The sequence below is a fragment of the Orbicella franksi genome, chromosome 2, assembly GCF_964199315.1.
Source record: "Orbicella franksi chromosome 2, jaOrbFran1.1, whole genome shotgun sequence".
Classification (NCBI taxonomy): Eukaryota; Metazoa; Cnidaria; class Anthozoa; order Scleractinia; family Merulinidae; genus Orbicella; species Orbicella franksi.
The window spans coordinates 15,363,970-15,377,633 of NC_138146.1; the positions used below are offsets into that span (position 1 = coordinate 15,363,970).

Genomic DNA, 13,664 nt, shown 5'->3' on the forward strand with positions numbered 1-13,664 from the left:
CTCGTTTCCCAGTAAAAGATAAGCGAGAGAAAAAGGTACCAAGAGAGTCTAATAAAAGAAGGCGGAGTTGAATCGCAGGTTTGCCGAAAAATGTTCTTATTTAAAATGAGTAAAATGATTGTTGACTGCAAAAAAGGAATAGTCTTCTTTTGTTTGCCATTGATTTAATAATTGAGGCCCTATTTTCCAGTCTAAGGAGTTGGGTGATATAATGATATAGACGGTATAATGAAGTTGCGGTACGGAGTTTGCCCGAAGACTAGTCAATCAGTCAAACTATTGGGAAGCAGACGAAAGAGAGCCCGAATTTCCCTGAGATCAGAGTATTGAGAAATAATGACTGAAACAGAATTACGATTTGGGAACAAAACTGTTCGGAAAGCATGACTATTCATCGTTGCAGTCATTGTAATAGAGATAGATCTATTCAGTTGTAGGGTAGAAGGAACTTAACGGATGCTTAGAACGTTATCTGATTGGGATGTCTTCAAATCCTGACCCCGTTTAGGGCTAAATCCCGTCATTTTGCTACCCTTTAAGACAAGAGGCTATATTTTGTAACCCGTTTAATTAACAAACAACGATTAAAATTTTGAGCACGGGCTGGCCACTGAAAAGTAAAGTAAAGTAAAACCTTTATTTAAGTGTCTATGTGTTTAGCCTAGATAGACTAATTAAGGACGCTAGTAAAAGGCTGAACAATACATTAAGAAGCAATTGCTTCACATCAGCTTCACATGATCAATCGCATTGATACTACTTTTTTTCGAGAAAAGTGATTGTCCTTAGTGGGGTGGTGTTTTTGGTTGGGGCTTTACTCAGTTCGTGCAGGTTCGTGTGACTCTCAAATTTTCAAAATTTGCAAAGTAAACCACAGAATACATGTACGAATTGCGGACCCCAAACTAGGACCTACTAAATACTGGTCAGCGCACAACCTTATTTGCATAATGGCGGCAGCTTTCTTCTTCAAAGCGAATTGCAGAAATTTCTCTCGTATTAACCTGTTGATTTCAAGACAATTGTACTGGTATAACACAGAAGTCAAGTACAACAGTACAATTTTATCGAGGGCCAATTTGTTGGGACAATTTCAGAAAATGGCAGGCTTTTCGTCCAAAAGTAGTTCATCGCTCGATTTGAGTGGAATCTTTCCTCCGATTGTTACACCTTTTGAAGACAATGAGGAAATAAGCTATGGAAAGCTAACGGAGAACTTCAGTAAATGGAACGATATTCCATTCAGAGGTAGGAAAGAGTTCCTTACTAAGATCGAAGAGATCGAGAGACTCTCGTTTGAGAGCACTGATCAATTTAGAAAAGTTTTGCAATTAATTAAGAAGTATGCTTAATTGTTTAATAAATTAATTGAAAATTATAATCGGAATGACTCGTTCTTGAAATTTCAGAAATGAAAGCATGTTAAACCAAACTTTCAGGGCTTCAAAACATCATCTCAAAGATGCATTTTGGTATTATTTGAAGCATAGGGGGCCCAAGCCCAGTATGTGACTGTTGTGGAATACAACGTAACAAACACTTTATAGAGGGGTTCGCAAAGGGTTTTTGCGTGACGTGTGATCGCCCCCAAATTGGTAGTGTGACACGTGATTGAGACCAAATCGGCTGCATGATGTGGGACAGGACATCATAACGTGATGGGTGATTTGCTATTTTACAAGTACGTGATGCGTGATTTACCAATTAGATTTCCGTGATAAGTGAACGTTTTTTGAACTAGAAGGATACCATTAATTCACGTGAATAGTCAATAGAGTCTCCAAAAAGATCAACAAATTGTGGTACATGTGACACCATTTTCTTGTCTTTTTCATCCTTTTCTTGACCTCTGATGTCTTTGATCTTCGTGGATCTTCATGGTACTATAGGTCCAAACAATAATTGTTTTGTACAAGGACTATGAGCTTCAGTATTATTTTTGTCCATTTTGTCGACCAATCATTTTTGGTAGTGCGTCGGACCATATCTGAATCCAGCTATCGTATCAAAGTTTTGAAAGAATGTCATCCCAGATGGCTGAAACAATTAGAGTTTATGCCACTCGAGAAGACAGTTGTGTAAGCAATGAGAGATTGCACAGGGAAAAAGTTTGTGTACCACTTCATGAAGATCATCATAAAGACCTAACTAAATTCAAAAGCCAGGATATGTCATTCACAGACATAAAAACGTTGCAGTACAGGAGGGGATTTGCAGGGATAAAGCTTTGACACAAATACTGCCTGTACATCAAAGGATGGCAAAGGTGGCGTAGACGCTTTCTCAGTTTGTATACAAGATCTCTGCCAACTAAGCCTGTGAACACGCTCCCAACTGTGTTATAGGGGAAGGAATAAAAACAGGTGGGTGAAGATAGCTGAGAGTGGTCTGGAGAGGGAAAAATCCCACCCCGCTAGGTTCGCTTTGCTCACCCTATTTAATTTTTTGGCGCTTCTCAGGAACCTGTTCACAGAAGGTGCCAACTCTCCCAGATTATCCAGGAGCAGTCGAAATCTCTCTGTCTCCCGTATGGGTCACCACTCATCTATTTTGCCCAATAATTGACATTTTCGGGGGGAAATGTTTGGAATATTTGCCGATTCATTTCTGGGGTTGAAGTGGCAGAATTCTACTTTTAACAACGCTTTTAGGGTTGAAAAAGTAAAATTTGTGATGCACTTACAGTACTTCTGTTTATCTGATGCGTGATTGGTGAAAAAACTCTCTGTGATGCACGATTTAATAGAAAAATTCAGCGTGATGCGTGATTGGTACACTCCCCTTTGCCACCCTCTTTAGAATTTGTATGGGAAATTATCTTTAGGCCTAAATATACTAAAATAAACTATGAGTGTGCAAATAAACTTCACTCACCTCAACATAGGGTTGTCTCTGTGTCTTTGATGCAACTTGGGCTCAATTTATGTCCAGTTTAGACCATTTTGTGCCTTACAAATGTTTGCGATGTCGTTGGTTAGCGTCTCCCCTCATAAACCGAAGCTTCACTTATATATAGGCCTAGGCCTAAATATAGGTATATTTAGGCCTAAAGTTAATTTCCCATACAAATTGCTATAAAGTGTTTGTTGCATTATATTTAGCCGCAACAGTCACATACTGAGCTAATGGGCCGCCTGTGTTTGAAGCAGTGTCATCAAAAATATACTGTGTTCAATATTATAATGCAAAAAGTATAATTCAAAATGTTTAAATTGCAATTTATTTGATATCAAACCTACAGAATATTTTCTGGTACATTCTACTCACCATACACCATCATAAGGCATAAAATGCTATATAAGATTTTTCATGTCATATCAGGTGGCACAAAATTTGTGTTGTACTCATTTTTGTCTCCATGGATATATCGACTGCTTTAAGAAATACTTAATACCAAAGCTCAATCCATTTCCAACTGGTGTAATTGTCATATCAAGGGAAATAAGGGAAAACTGTTTTTATTTCCAATCAGCTTTTTAAAAAAAGCTGATAATTTGAAAATAGTTGCTATGGTCCAGAAATAACTGTATCAAGACACCTTAAATACTGGCCCAAGCAATCTTTTTACACTGCTAGATGTTATTGCAACTCATCGGTGACATTTTTAGACATGATTCACATTTGTACCCCATTTATAATTTTAACTTTAGCTAAGGTATATTTTATTGTGTAAATAGTGTCCCCAATTAGTTTTTTATGCTAAACAGTATTGACACTTTTCTAGCCTTTGGAACTCTAAAGTAACCTCATGTCTTTGTTTTGTGAGAAATTTCAGTCAGATTTAAGTTCTCTTTCAACCAGTGAAATCAGGCTGAGCTGACTCTTAACGAGAGTACCATGTTCCATTTTAACACTTTGTTATACTTATATTTGTCAATGTGTTATTTTAAGGGGGTCCTTCTTAACTACAGATTTAGAGCTGTTACTAAGGGATTGCTGAAAGCAATATTTAGAGGAAAGCTATTTTGGAGTGTTTTGCAGTGCTTATAAATGGTGAATTATATATGAGGGAACATTTGCTTTGGAAAACATGTGATTACTCTTTTGTAACTAGTGCCAGTCCCAAACTGCACATTAGAATTTTAAATTCCTAAAACTCAGAGGAAAAGAGGAAGAGTTCTGATTTTCTTATGAATCATAAATAACATACAGTAGCCTTCTGTTTAATCATACACACAGAATTACTGTTCACACATAAAAGAGGAAAGCTATTGTAGAAAGTTAAGTACATGGACATTCTTAATCTATTGAAACTGATTTAACTTTTTGCATGTAGATGCCTTTTAAGTTTTAGGGTTTTTCTAGTCTGGTCATGTGACTTGTCAAATGTGGCCGTGATTTGAAGCTTTTGCAGGACTCTTCAATGGAACAAACCTGTGTAAAAAGTTTATCCTGAGGAGGTCTGGTTTTCAAAACCTTCCTTAGCAACAAATTCATGATCAATTGTTAGTAAATTAAGAAGGATCCCCTTTCAACATATTCATATTTTGAACAAAGCACTTAGCTTCCTCAGATCGCGTGGGCCAAAATTCACTACCTTATTTTTTCCCAAAATATATCTCACACAATCAAGGGGCTGGGTTCAAGGTCACCATTATATTATTTTGGAATTTTAAGTACCTTATTCATATATGCTTTCAAACATGGAAAGATGCAACTAAAATTAAAGCTGCTCAGGGAAGGGGGTTTGCCAAGGACTGTGGCTCTTAGTTAATTTCTATTCGTAAGGCAAGGGTGAAGATCACAACAATTTTTGTGATAGTATATTATTTTTAATTCAAAAGAAACTAGATGAAAACTCAAAATATAAATTCAGTATGGTACAAACTCTAAAAATAAACAGGAATTGTTAAGGTTTGTGTACATTTAGATTACATGTAATTACTAATGACTATGCTGTGAAATTAGAGCTTAATTTTTCCAAGATACATGCTTCATAAGTGATGTGACTCCATCAGGAGAGAATTTGTGATCCACAAGGACAGACTTTAAGGGAGCTTAAAGACCCAGTATTGGCCATTATGCTTTGCGCGTCTCTGTTGTTGTTTTGGTTTTCAAGGGAGTGAGGCGTCTATAGTTTTCGAGTTCTATTCTGGCAACAAACAAGAGAATCCCCAGGATTTTCAACGTCACAAAAACGGCTGCCAAGAGATTGCAGTGTGCAGTGCACAATGAGCAATACTGAGTCTTTAAGAAGTTGCGTATAGAGTGGAGTCTAAAAATATTGTACTGTGACAATGTTACATAGTAACCTCCCAGTTGTTACAACTGAGTTTTTTTCAGTTAGTGCACATGGTGACAATATCTATAGAGAACATCCTTGTTTACAATCTGCTTTAAGCTTTAATTAACCTTGGTCTCCCTTAACACTAGGATATTGATCTAGGTCTCTTTGCTGTCAGAAATATCATACTATTGAAATGTTGCTTCCGCAATTAAAAATAGAAGCTAGAATTATATACAGAATTAAATATCTATGTGATGATTATTGATCACAAAAAATTTCATTTAGACCTGTTGAGGACTTTCTTAACATGCTTCCTAAAACCAGGGTATCAACTTGAGATCTATGCAGCCGTGCAGCAAACTACAAAATGATATAATGTTGATAAATTTCATATCAACAGTGATTAATTACTGATTTTTAAGAAACACATATCATAATATATATAGGACAGAGCATATTAATGTCCCATTGATACATCCAATATATATTTTACCACCTGTTTAATAATGATCATGAGACTGCAAGTCTATTTTAAACAGACACAGGCATCTTATCTAATTAACGTGTTACGTGAGGCGTCGACTGATGTATTTGGGTGTTTCAGGGATGCATTATCCATGTTGTCTTTGCCGTCATAAACAGTGTTGAACATTGTTTTGAGTGTTCAGGCAAACATTCCATGTGAATAATATTGAAGTAGTGTTGAAAATAAAAGTACATTCTAATCATTACTAAAAATGTAGTGAAGGTGTCTCATGTCAATATTCATTCAAAAGATTGATTTAATGACCTATGTTTATATTTAACTAATTAGTCCCACAGGAAATTGGTACAGGTAATAAACAATATCAAATGTGATGCTGTATTGGAACAACAACTTTTCTATTTACAACAATCATGTTTTCCTGTATTTGAAAACAGTGAATCAGTGTAAACCCTATTTAGTGCGAGCCTTTTTTCGTTTGTGAGCCTGGGTAGATAAGAGGGAGGTGGGCGGAGGAAGGGGCTCTTTGTGTTCCCTGTCTATGTATCTCCAAAAGTATTGACAACATAGTAAACAAACTTACATGGTATGTCAAGCATCCAATGTTGTTTGGTGATAATCACCTGTCAGTCATTATGTCATATCAAGCATGAATGCTGTCACGTTTCAAAAGTCTGTTGTCTTGGAACTATGATCTTAGATCAGAACAGGTCCAGAATTGATTAATAAAAAACATCAGAAAGAATATCACAATAGTTAACAAGAATTGTAAAGTTTTTGTAATAAAATATTTCTAAATTTCAAAACAAAACAGATTATAATGCTAAAAATTAGTGACAAAAATAGAGTATGTCTACATGAAGGCATTTATAACATTAGCCTCAAAACCCTTAATTTCATTAACATTTAACCTGTTTTACTTTCTTTCCTTGTTATAGATAAGTTACTCCATTTTTCAGAGCTAGCAAAGATTGTTTTGGCAAAGAAGCAAATAATATTTATTTGCACTTTAATTGTGTTGCAGGATATGTCGTTCAAGGCTCCAATGGTGAATATGCATATATGAGACCCGAAGAGAAGATTGATTTAGTACGGAAGGTGAGAGAACTTACACCAAGAGACAAACTTATTCTGGCAGGGTCAGGTTGTGAAGGTAAGAAAATAACACGTTTTAGGATTCATGCAATGTTTGTTCTTATTCTAGGGACTATTTTGACTTGTGGTTTTGGCATCAAAGGAACCTTAAATTTTGCAAATTTATCTGTCTTCATCCTCCCCATCCATTTTCTTTTATCTGTTGTTATATCTGTTAATCACATCTACTTCAGCATATCATCATTTGAAGATCATTTTGTGCTCCACAGAAACTAATTTAATTAGTGCATCATGTGACACAATGCATGTCTAGACTTGGACAGCATTTCCTAGAAGATCTTGAGAATCCACTGATATGTGGAACTGTTCTTTAAAAAATGACAATTTTTTTTTTCTATTCTTGAGGCCCCATTACAGAGGAGGGGGGGGGGGGGCTGATTATCTCACATCTGATTAATTTTTGGCCGAAATATCCTGTATCCTGTTTATTCCAGTTGAAACAGTTTATGATTTTCTACCCAACATCCCATTTTATCTGATCTCAATATCCAATATCCCATTAATTCCCCTCCCACCCGGTCCCCTCAAATACCCACTATCTTGTTACTTTTTTTTTACCTAAATATCCCTTATCTGGAAAACCCCTAATAAGACCTCTTCTCGTAACTAACTTTCCTTGTTTCACATACAGCTACAAGGGACACCATAGAAATGACAAATAAAATGGCTGAGGCAGGTGCTGACGCAGCACTTGTTGTGACTCCTTGTTTTTACAAGAATGGGATGACATCTGAAGCTTTGGAGAAGCACTTTACCAAGGTATATTAATTTTAACACTCGTAAGTCCAATTTATCATTCTGAAAGAATAAGAAGATTGGAAAAAGTCAATGCAAGAATAAGAAGGTCACATGAAGTACAAGCAAGACTGAAAAACAAAATCCCCCAAAAAATTGTCCACCCTCCCCAGTCAGTCATACAATCTTTATGGTGTTGCTGCAGTAATTTCATTAATTAACAAATGTATTTTTCACTAGGTTGCTGACAGTTCTCCAATTCCTGTTATCCTGTACAGTGTACCAGCAAATACTGGAATCGATTTGCCTGCAGACTGCATAATCAAATTATCTTCACACCCTAACATCATTGCACTTAAGGATAGCGGAGGGGATGTATGTAAACACCCATCATATTACAAAGATCAGAGTTAGTATCTGACTGATTCAAACCAACGTGATTGGTTCTCTATGCAATAAGCCAATCAGAACTCGAAGAAAACCTTTTACTCCTTACCAGCTTGTAATCGGTGAAAAGCGCGGGAAAAGTCACGTGGGCCAGTTCACGGTTTGACTTTTACATCTGATTGGCCTAAAGGGTAACTTATTTGTTCTGATTGGTCAGAGGTTTTGTACGAACAGTCCCTCTCTATCCAGCGAAAAAAGGGCGAGAAGGAAAAAAATGACCGCACGAAATCCGAAGGTGATACACGCGGATAAAGAGAATCTCGTTCCCTTTTGCGTGGTCGAAAAAGATAAGTCTACGAGAAATTCTTTTTCAGGAGGTAAAAATGAAAACTTTAAAATTCTTTTAAAATTCTAAGCACAGTATCAGTTTTTGTTTCCCAATAAAATTGCTTTTCTGATGATCTTTTCCCCCTATCAAATACAAGATTTATTTTAATATGTTTGTTTTTTCAGATCACCAAGATCGGTTACGTTATCCACAAGACCACTGGAAGCAATTTCCAAGTTTTAGCTGGATCAGCAAGTTTCCTGTTCGCTTCTTACTGTCTTGGTAAGTCGTCGTGCGCGGTAACAACCAAACACAACCCGAAGTACACCCGAAAGGTTTCCGAGTTAAACAAACAAACAAAAAAAAAACAATCAGAATTCTGCGCGGACCCTCACGAAAAGACGTAACTTTGTCACATGAAATTGTTTTGTTACTTAGCAACATCTTTTGCAAATCACATGTTTGAGCAAACACTGAGCGGAACTCGCCCCCAAGTGGGAACTGAAAAACAAGCAATAAACAATGTACCTGTGGCACTTTCATTGCCCGTATGATAGCTAGAGATTCTGGGATGTGAATTGTCTAATGATGTAATTAGTACCGATACGACCTTCTGCTTTTTCACGGAAACTCTCTTTGAAGCCTCATTTTTGAGGGAGAGTGGGGTTGGGGGGGGGGGGGAGGGGGGGGAAATTCTGAGTATCCCATGTCCCAATAATTTTTGCCTAAAAATCCCGTATACCATTAGTTCAAATTTCAAAAATTAGCAATTTTCCTTCTCGATATGTCAGGATATCTGTTCTAAATATCCCTTAATATTATCGCATTAATTTTCTACCCAAATATCCCGAAATCCCCTGATGGGGTCTCCTTTTTATTACTGCTTTAAGGTGCCGTTGGTGGTGTGTGCGCTTTGGCGAATGTTCTGGGAAGGGAAGTTTGTAAACTCCACGAATTGCACAAACATGGCAAAATGGAAGAAGCTAAGCTTCTGCAGCACAAGTTAATTCTTCCAAACACAGCGGTGAGTGAATTGTTTATATTTGAATCTCTATCGTGACTCTATCTTTTCATGTTGATTATCTCCTTATGTGTTCGTAATTTTTCGTTCCTTACTTGTTCGATCTTCGGGTACCGTCGTCGGATCGGTTTCGTGCTTGAAAATGCAGCGCTGCCGTGATCCAATCAAATTGGTAATCGTCGGTAATTTTTCGGCAATGTACTAGTGAGTAGTCGTAAGCTTTCCGTTCCCTTTTCATTGACATAAATCGTTTGACGTTATGTTCTGTTCTATATCTTCAGGTGACTAAGACATTGGGTGTTCCAGGACTGAAGAAATCCATGGAGTTTTTCGGCTACTATGGCGGACCGACAAGATCTCCACTTCTACCACTGAAAGATCCCCAGATAGCCGAATTAAGAGACATTTTCAAACTGTTTGGAGGATACCAGGATTAAATTACCAGCTGTAAATGCGCTACCATTATCAAACTAGTCTATTTTTCTAGAGAGAAGTATCGGCATATTACTGACAACGAGTGTGAAATCTTTTATTAATATATATATGAACAAAACTGTGCAATAAAATATATGGGTTTTTAGTACCAGAAAAATCACATACCAGCACGTACTTAGTTACTCAGCGACCCACATTTTTTTGCCGAAATGCGCATGGTTTGTGATTTCCGCTGGAAGATTCACCACTTTAGATACGAGAAGAAACCTGGGACGAGTACCATCTCGCAGTCGCTTGTGGGATCGTCACTGGGGACGATATAGCTTCTCGTCCTTTGTTTTGTCTCCAGAAACGGTCCCACAAGCCAGTGCGAGAAGCGACTTACCCCAGGTTAAGTTTCTTCCTCTTTCTAAAGTAGCGAATAGGCCGTTTTATGCTGTGTATTTAGTACTAAAAGAAACGTACCGTTTTGGTGGTGGTTTTGTTTTTGTGTGTGGAGAGAAAAAAATCAGTGATGTGTTCAAGTTGATTCATTAGAGCAGTTTTCAACTGAGTGTCGTAAAACCAAAACCAAGCCAATTACTTGCCTAATAGACTTCTCAGCCAATTTCAAACCGTAGTAAAACCAAAACCAAAGTAATTGCCTGATTACTTTCGACACTCAATTAAAAACCACTCTACTTTCAATAAATCAACAACAATAAAACACCTTAAATTTGGTGTGGTGTGTGATTGGCATTGAACCTTTTGTGGTTATAATTTTTTAGAGTTTTAGACTCACTAAATCGGGAGGTGAGGACTGTGGTGCCTTTAATAATTTTACGTTCATTATCTGCCTCAGAAACCTATAACTCGCTCAAAGGGTTCATGTGAGCAGCTGGTTCTGTCTCCTACATACTTGCAGTAAAATTGATTGATGTAAAATAAATCACAATGTAACTGAATAATGAGAGCAAAATGCTGAAGTTATTTGCGTTTTTTTGAACGAAATAAAAATTTCAAATGCCTCATTTTTTTATTTTTTTTAATGTGGGGATTCGACCAAACCCCCCGAATCCCCCCTCCCTCTTTATTCCCCCCCCCCCTAGATCACTATAGACTCATATTCTGAGGAATTTAGAGAGAAAAAGAAAACTATTAGCATGATTTTAAAGCACTTGAAATTGCTTTCTACTTTTTGTATTTTTCTAGTCATAACGATGTAAGCTAAATGTAAGAAAATTTGCCCAGTCCAATACAAACTCTATTCTGATTGGCCAATTGTACCTATTTGCCCACTTAGCGATCTTAGTCGTACAATAAAGCGAAAAAATCAAGCACCCCTTATAATTGTCAGCGTCGGCTTTCGGTCCCAGCTAATAACACAAATTTCGGATTTTTCACTACTGGACATTTACTTTCAACCTCGGCATGTTGCTCATCGTCATTCACATTAGAGTTGTTTTAGCAGTTTCTTAAAGTTGAGCAAGTTTCTTTCGCGTCATGTCTCTGACTGTCTGATCTCGTTAAGGAAAATACAATAAAAATATAACCCTTTCTTTGTGATCTGATCAACAGAGTGTCATCCGGTTGGGCCAGACAAAGGACGTTCTGGAACCCATGTGCAAACAACAATTTGTAATGAGATTCTTCTGCCAAAAAACACTCTAGAGTTTCTTTAAGAAGTATAATACGCTCGCCGTTGATGTCTGTAAACTTTAACAAACGTTCACTGGCGATTTCGGTTCAGCATAATATTTAAATGATAAATTAGGTATGGACAATTATCACCTCAAATAGCAGTCAGCTCAGTTTTATTACCAAGGCAATTAGGTTCTGAGTTTACTTACGCTATTTGCAAATACTTTCTATAGCCTGACAAATCACAAATGGCGTTATCCCTTTTCTCACCTATTCCAGGCACAAAATTACCAATTTAATCACGTCTCGACGGCAATGAAGGTTTTTTGTACTTCAAATGAAGATTACCTTCAATTAGCGATCAAAGAGCAAGCAAAATTGCATATTATTTGGCTAACAACATTCACATTGTTGTCATTGTTGCATCAAACTTAATGTCAACTAGCTTTTTCAGATTCAATTTCCTCTCCCAGTTTCTCTCTAAATATAATGTAGTTATTCCCGTGCCTTCTTGCTTTTATCAATACCGAGTTGGTTTCAGTTGGTCGCACAAGGTTTTTACTTTGGTAGCCTTGGGCTCACTGGTTTCTTCGCCAAATGTACACTCTTGGCTCGTTTATGAATTTCGCTTCCTCCAGATGCCAATTTTGTTGGCTTAACAACAGGCAAAGACTCCATTGATCTAGCTTTTCTTATTGGATTTGCATTGGGAACATCTAGTCTTGAGCTTCTAAGCGGTGTTAAGCACTGCTGTTTCAGAGCACTCTGAATATTCTCTATCGGTGATTTGGACGCGTCGTAATGTCCCGTATAACTGCGGCGAACCTTCTTCAAGTCATCCAAAATTTCATTACGCTGCTGTCGAATCTGGAATTTTTCTCTTTTCTCCTTCTTCGTCAGGCCTGTGAACTCTTTATGATGTCTCCAATCTTCTACTTTAGCGTTGCCTTTTAAAGTTCTTTTATCAAGGTCCGCAGCCAATAGGGTGTGTTGGCGATCGATTTCTTGTTGCGTACGGCCATCCCGGGAGCGGATCTTCTGTCGCGCTGAATTGTGAGCCATGAAACTAAACGTCTGAATGAAACAAGTACGGCGGAATAATTAATGTTTTCCTTTGTTTCTCCAGACGGCAGCGTGGAAATTCTGTCAGGAGGTGGTGGACAGAAACGGTGCCTTTGAATTCTTGGAGCAATTAATGTGAATTGTTACCTCGTCAGTACTGGCGTGTAGTTAGATATATTAGCTTCATCTGTTCCGTGCGGAAGTACATTTAAGCTTGTCTGTAATCTAATTCAAGGCAGTTATGAATTGTTTTAACATTATGTTTTATGCCCAAGTACTTTGTTTAATGACGACATTAAGTGACGTCGAGCATGCATTGTGCAGTTCCCTTGTTAGCTGGTTGCTACGGAAACTGCATGCAAATGAGAAGCAGAAAAAACTTAAATCACATATTTAAAGTGTAATAAGTTACCCAGGAAAACCCATCAGTGACTGCATGCTTTCTAATACCTAAGAGAAGCAAGTGTTTTATGAATAAATGTCTTCTCATACAGTGCAGTTTGACACTCAGTAATCCTGCTATTGTTTCATCTTAAAATGTTGGTCACGAGAGCTTATGAGTGACCAACTGACAAAAGTAACTATATGACATTTGACACAACAGACTTTCTTGCAATTATACTTCTTGGTTTTTAATTCAGTTTCGTTCCTGGAAACATCTATCTACCGAACCTTGATATTGTTCACGTGATGCTGGCACAAGTTTTATCGCTTGTACAACAGAGTACTTGTATCATGAATCGTGCTTTATCTCACGATCATGAATAACACAACCAATCACAAAGATTTACAACCAGATTATGTTATCATTCGATGTATCTTTTCATCCTTTTCATTGGCCGAGAGCCTACCACGTGACCTGCAACTAACTGCCTTGAAATGATGGTCTGCTCATGCGTAGAACTGTCTAAATTTGTTTTCCTGCAAATAATATTCTGCTCATACGTAGTTGTACCCACGCTCTTGTGTGAAAAATGTCAGATCGCTTCTCTGAGCTGTCAGAGAGTGATTTTAAATATGAAAAAAAACTTAATGATCGAATGATAAAACAGTTATTGAACTTGGCCATGATTATCGCGAAACTGCTTGCCACTGACAAATCAAGATATTTTGCTAAGCCCCTTCCAATAATTGTTAATTATCAGTAGTATCCCAAGTGTTGCATTCAACGTTTTTGGTACGGTTTTCCATATCATAGATTGATCTAAAT

At 37.3% G+C, this 13,664-nt stretch overlaps 2 protein-coding genes across 2 annotated transcripts; one reads left to right on the forward strand and one right to left on the reverse strand.

Moving 5' to 3' along the window:
- The first annotated feature begins 64 nt into the window (after positions 1 to 64).
- Positions 65 to 10,830, forward strand: LOC145478204 (4-hydroxy-2-oxoglutarate aldolase, mitochondrial-like). The gene is made up of 7 exons (XM_081456150.1): positions 65 to 1,248; positions 6,736 to 6,864; positions 7,498 to 7,625; positions 7,842 to 7,976; positions 8,502 to 8,598; positions 9,207 to 9,340; positions 9,619 to 10,830. The coding sequence occupies exons 1-7, from the start codon at positions 951 to 953 to the stop codon at positions 9,772 to 9,774; spliced, it is 1,077 nt and encodes a 358-aa protein (XP_081312276.1). The 5' UTR covers positions 65 to 950; the 3' UTR covers positions 9,775 to 10,830.
- A 71-nt stretch (positions 10,831 to 10,901) lies between these two features.
- LOC145468455 (uncharacterized) lies at positions 10,902 to 12,737 on the reverse strand. The gene has a single exon (XM_081452189.1). The coding sequence runs from the start codon at positions 12,452 to 12,454 to the stop codon at positions 11,951 to 11,953; it is 504 nt and encodes a 167-aa protein (XP_081308315.1). The 5' UTR covers positions 12,455 to 12,737; the 3' UTR covers positions 10,902 to 11,950.
- Between the last annotated feature and the right edge of the window lie 927 nt (positions 12,738 to 13,664).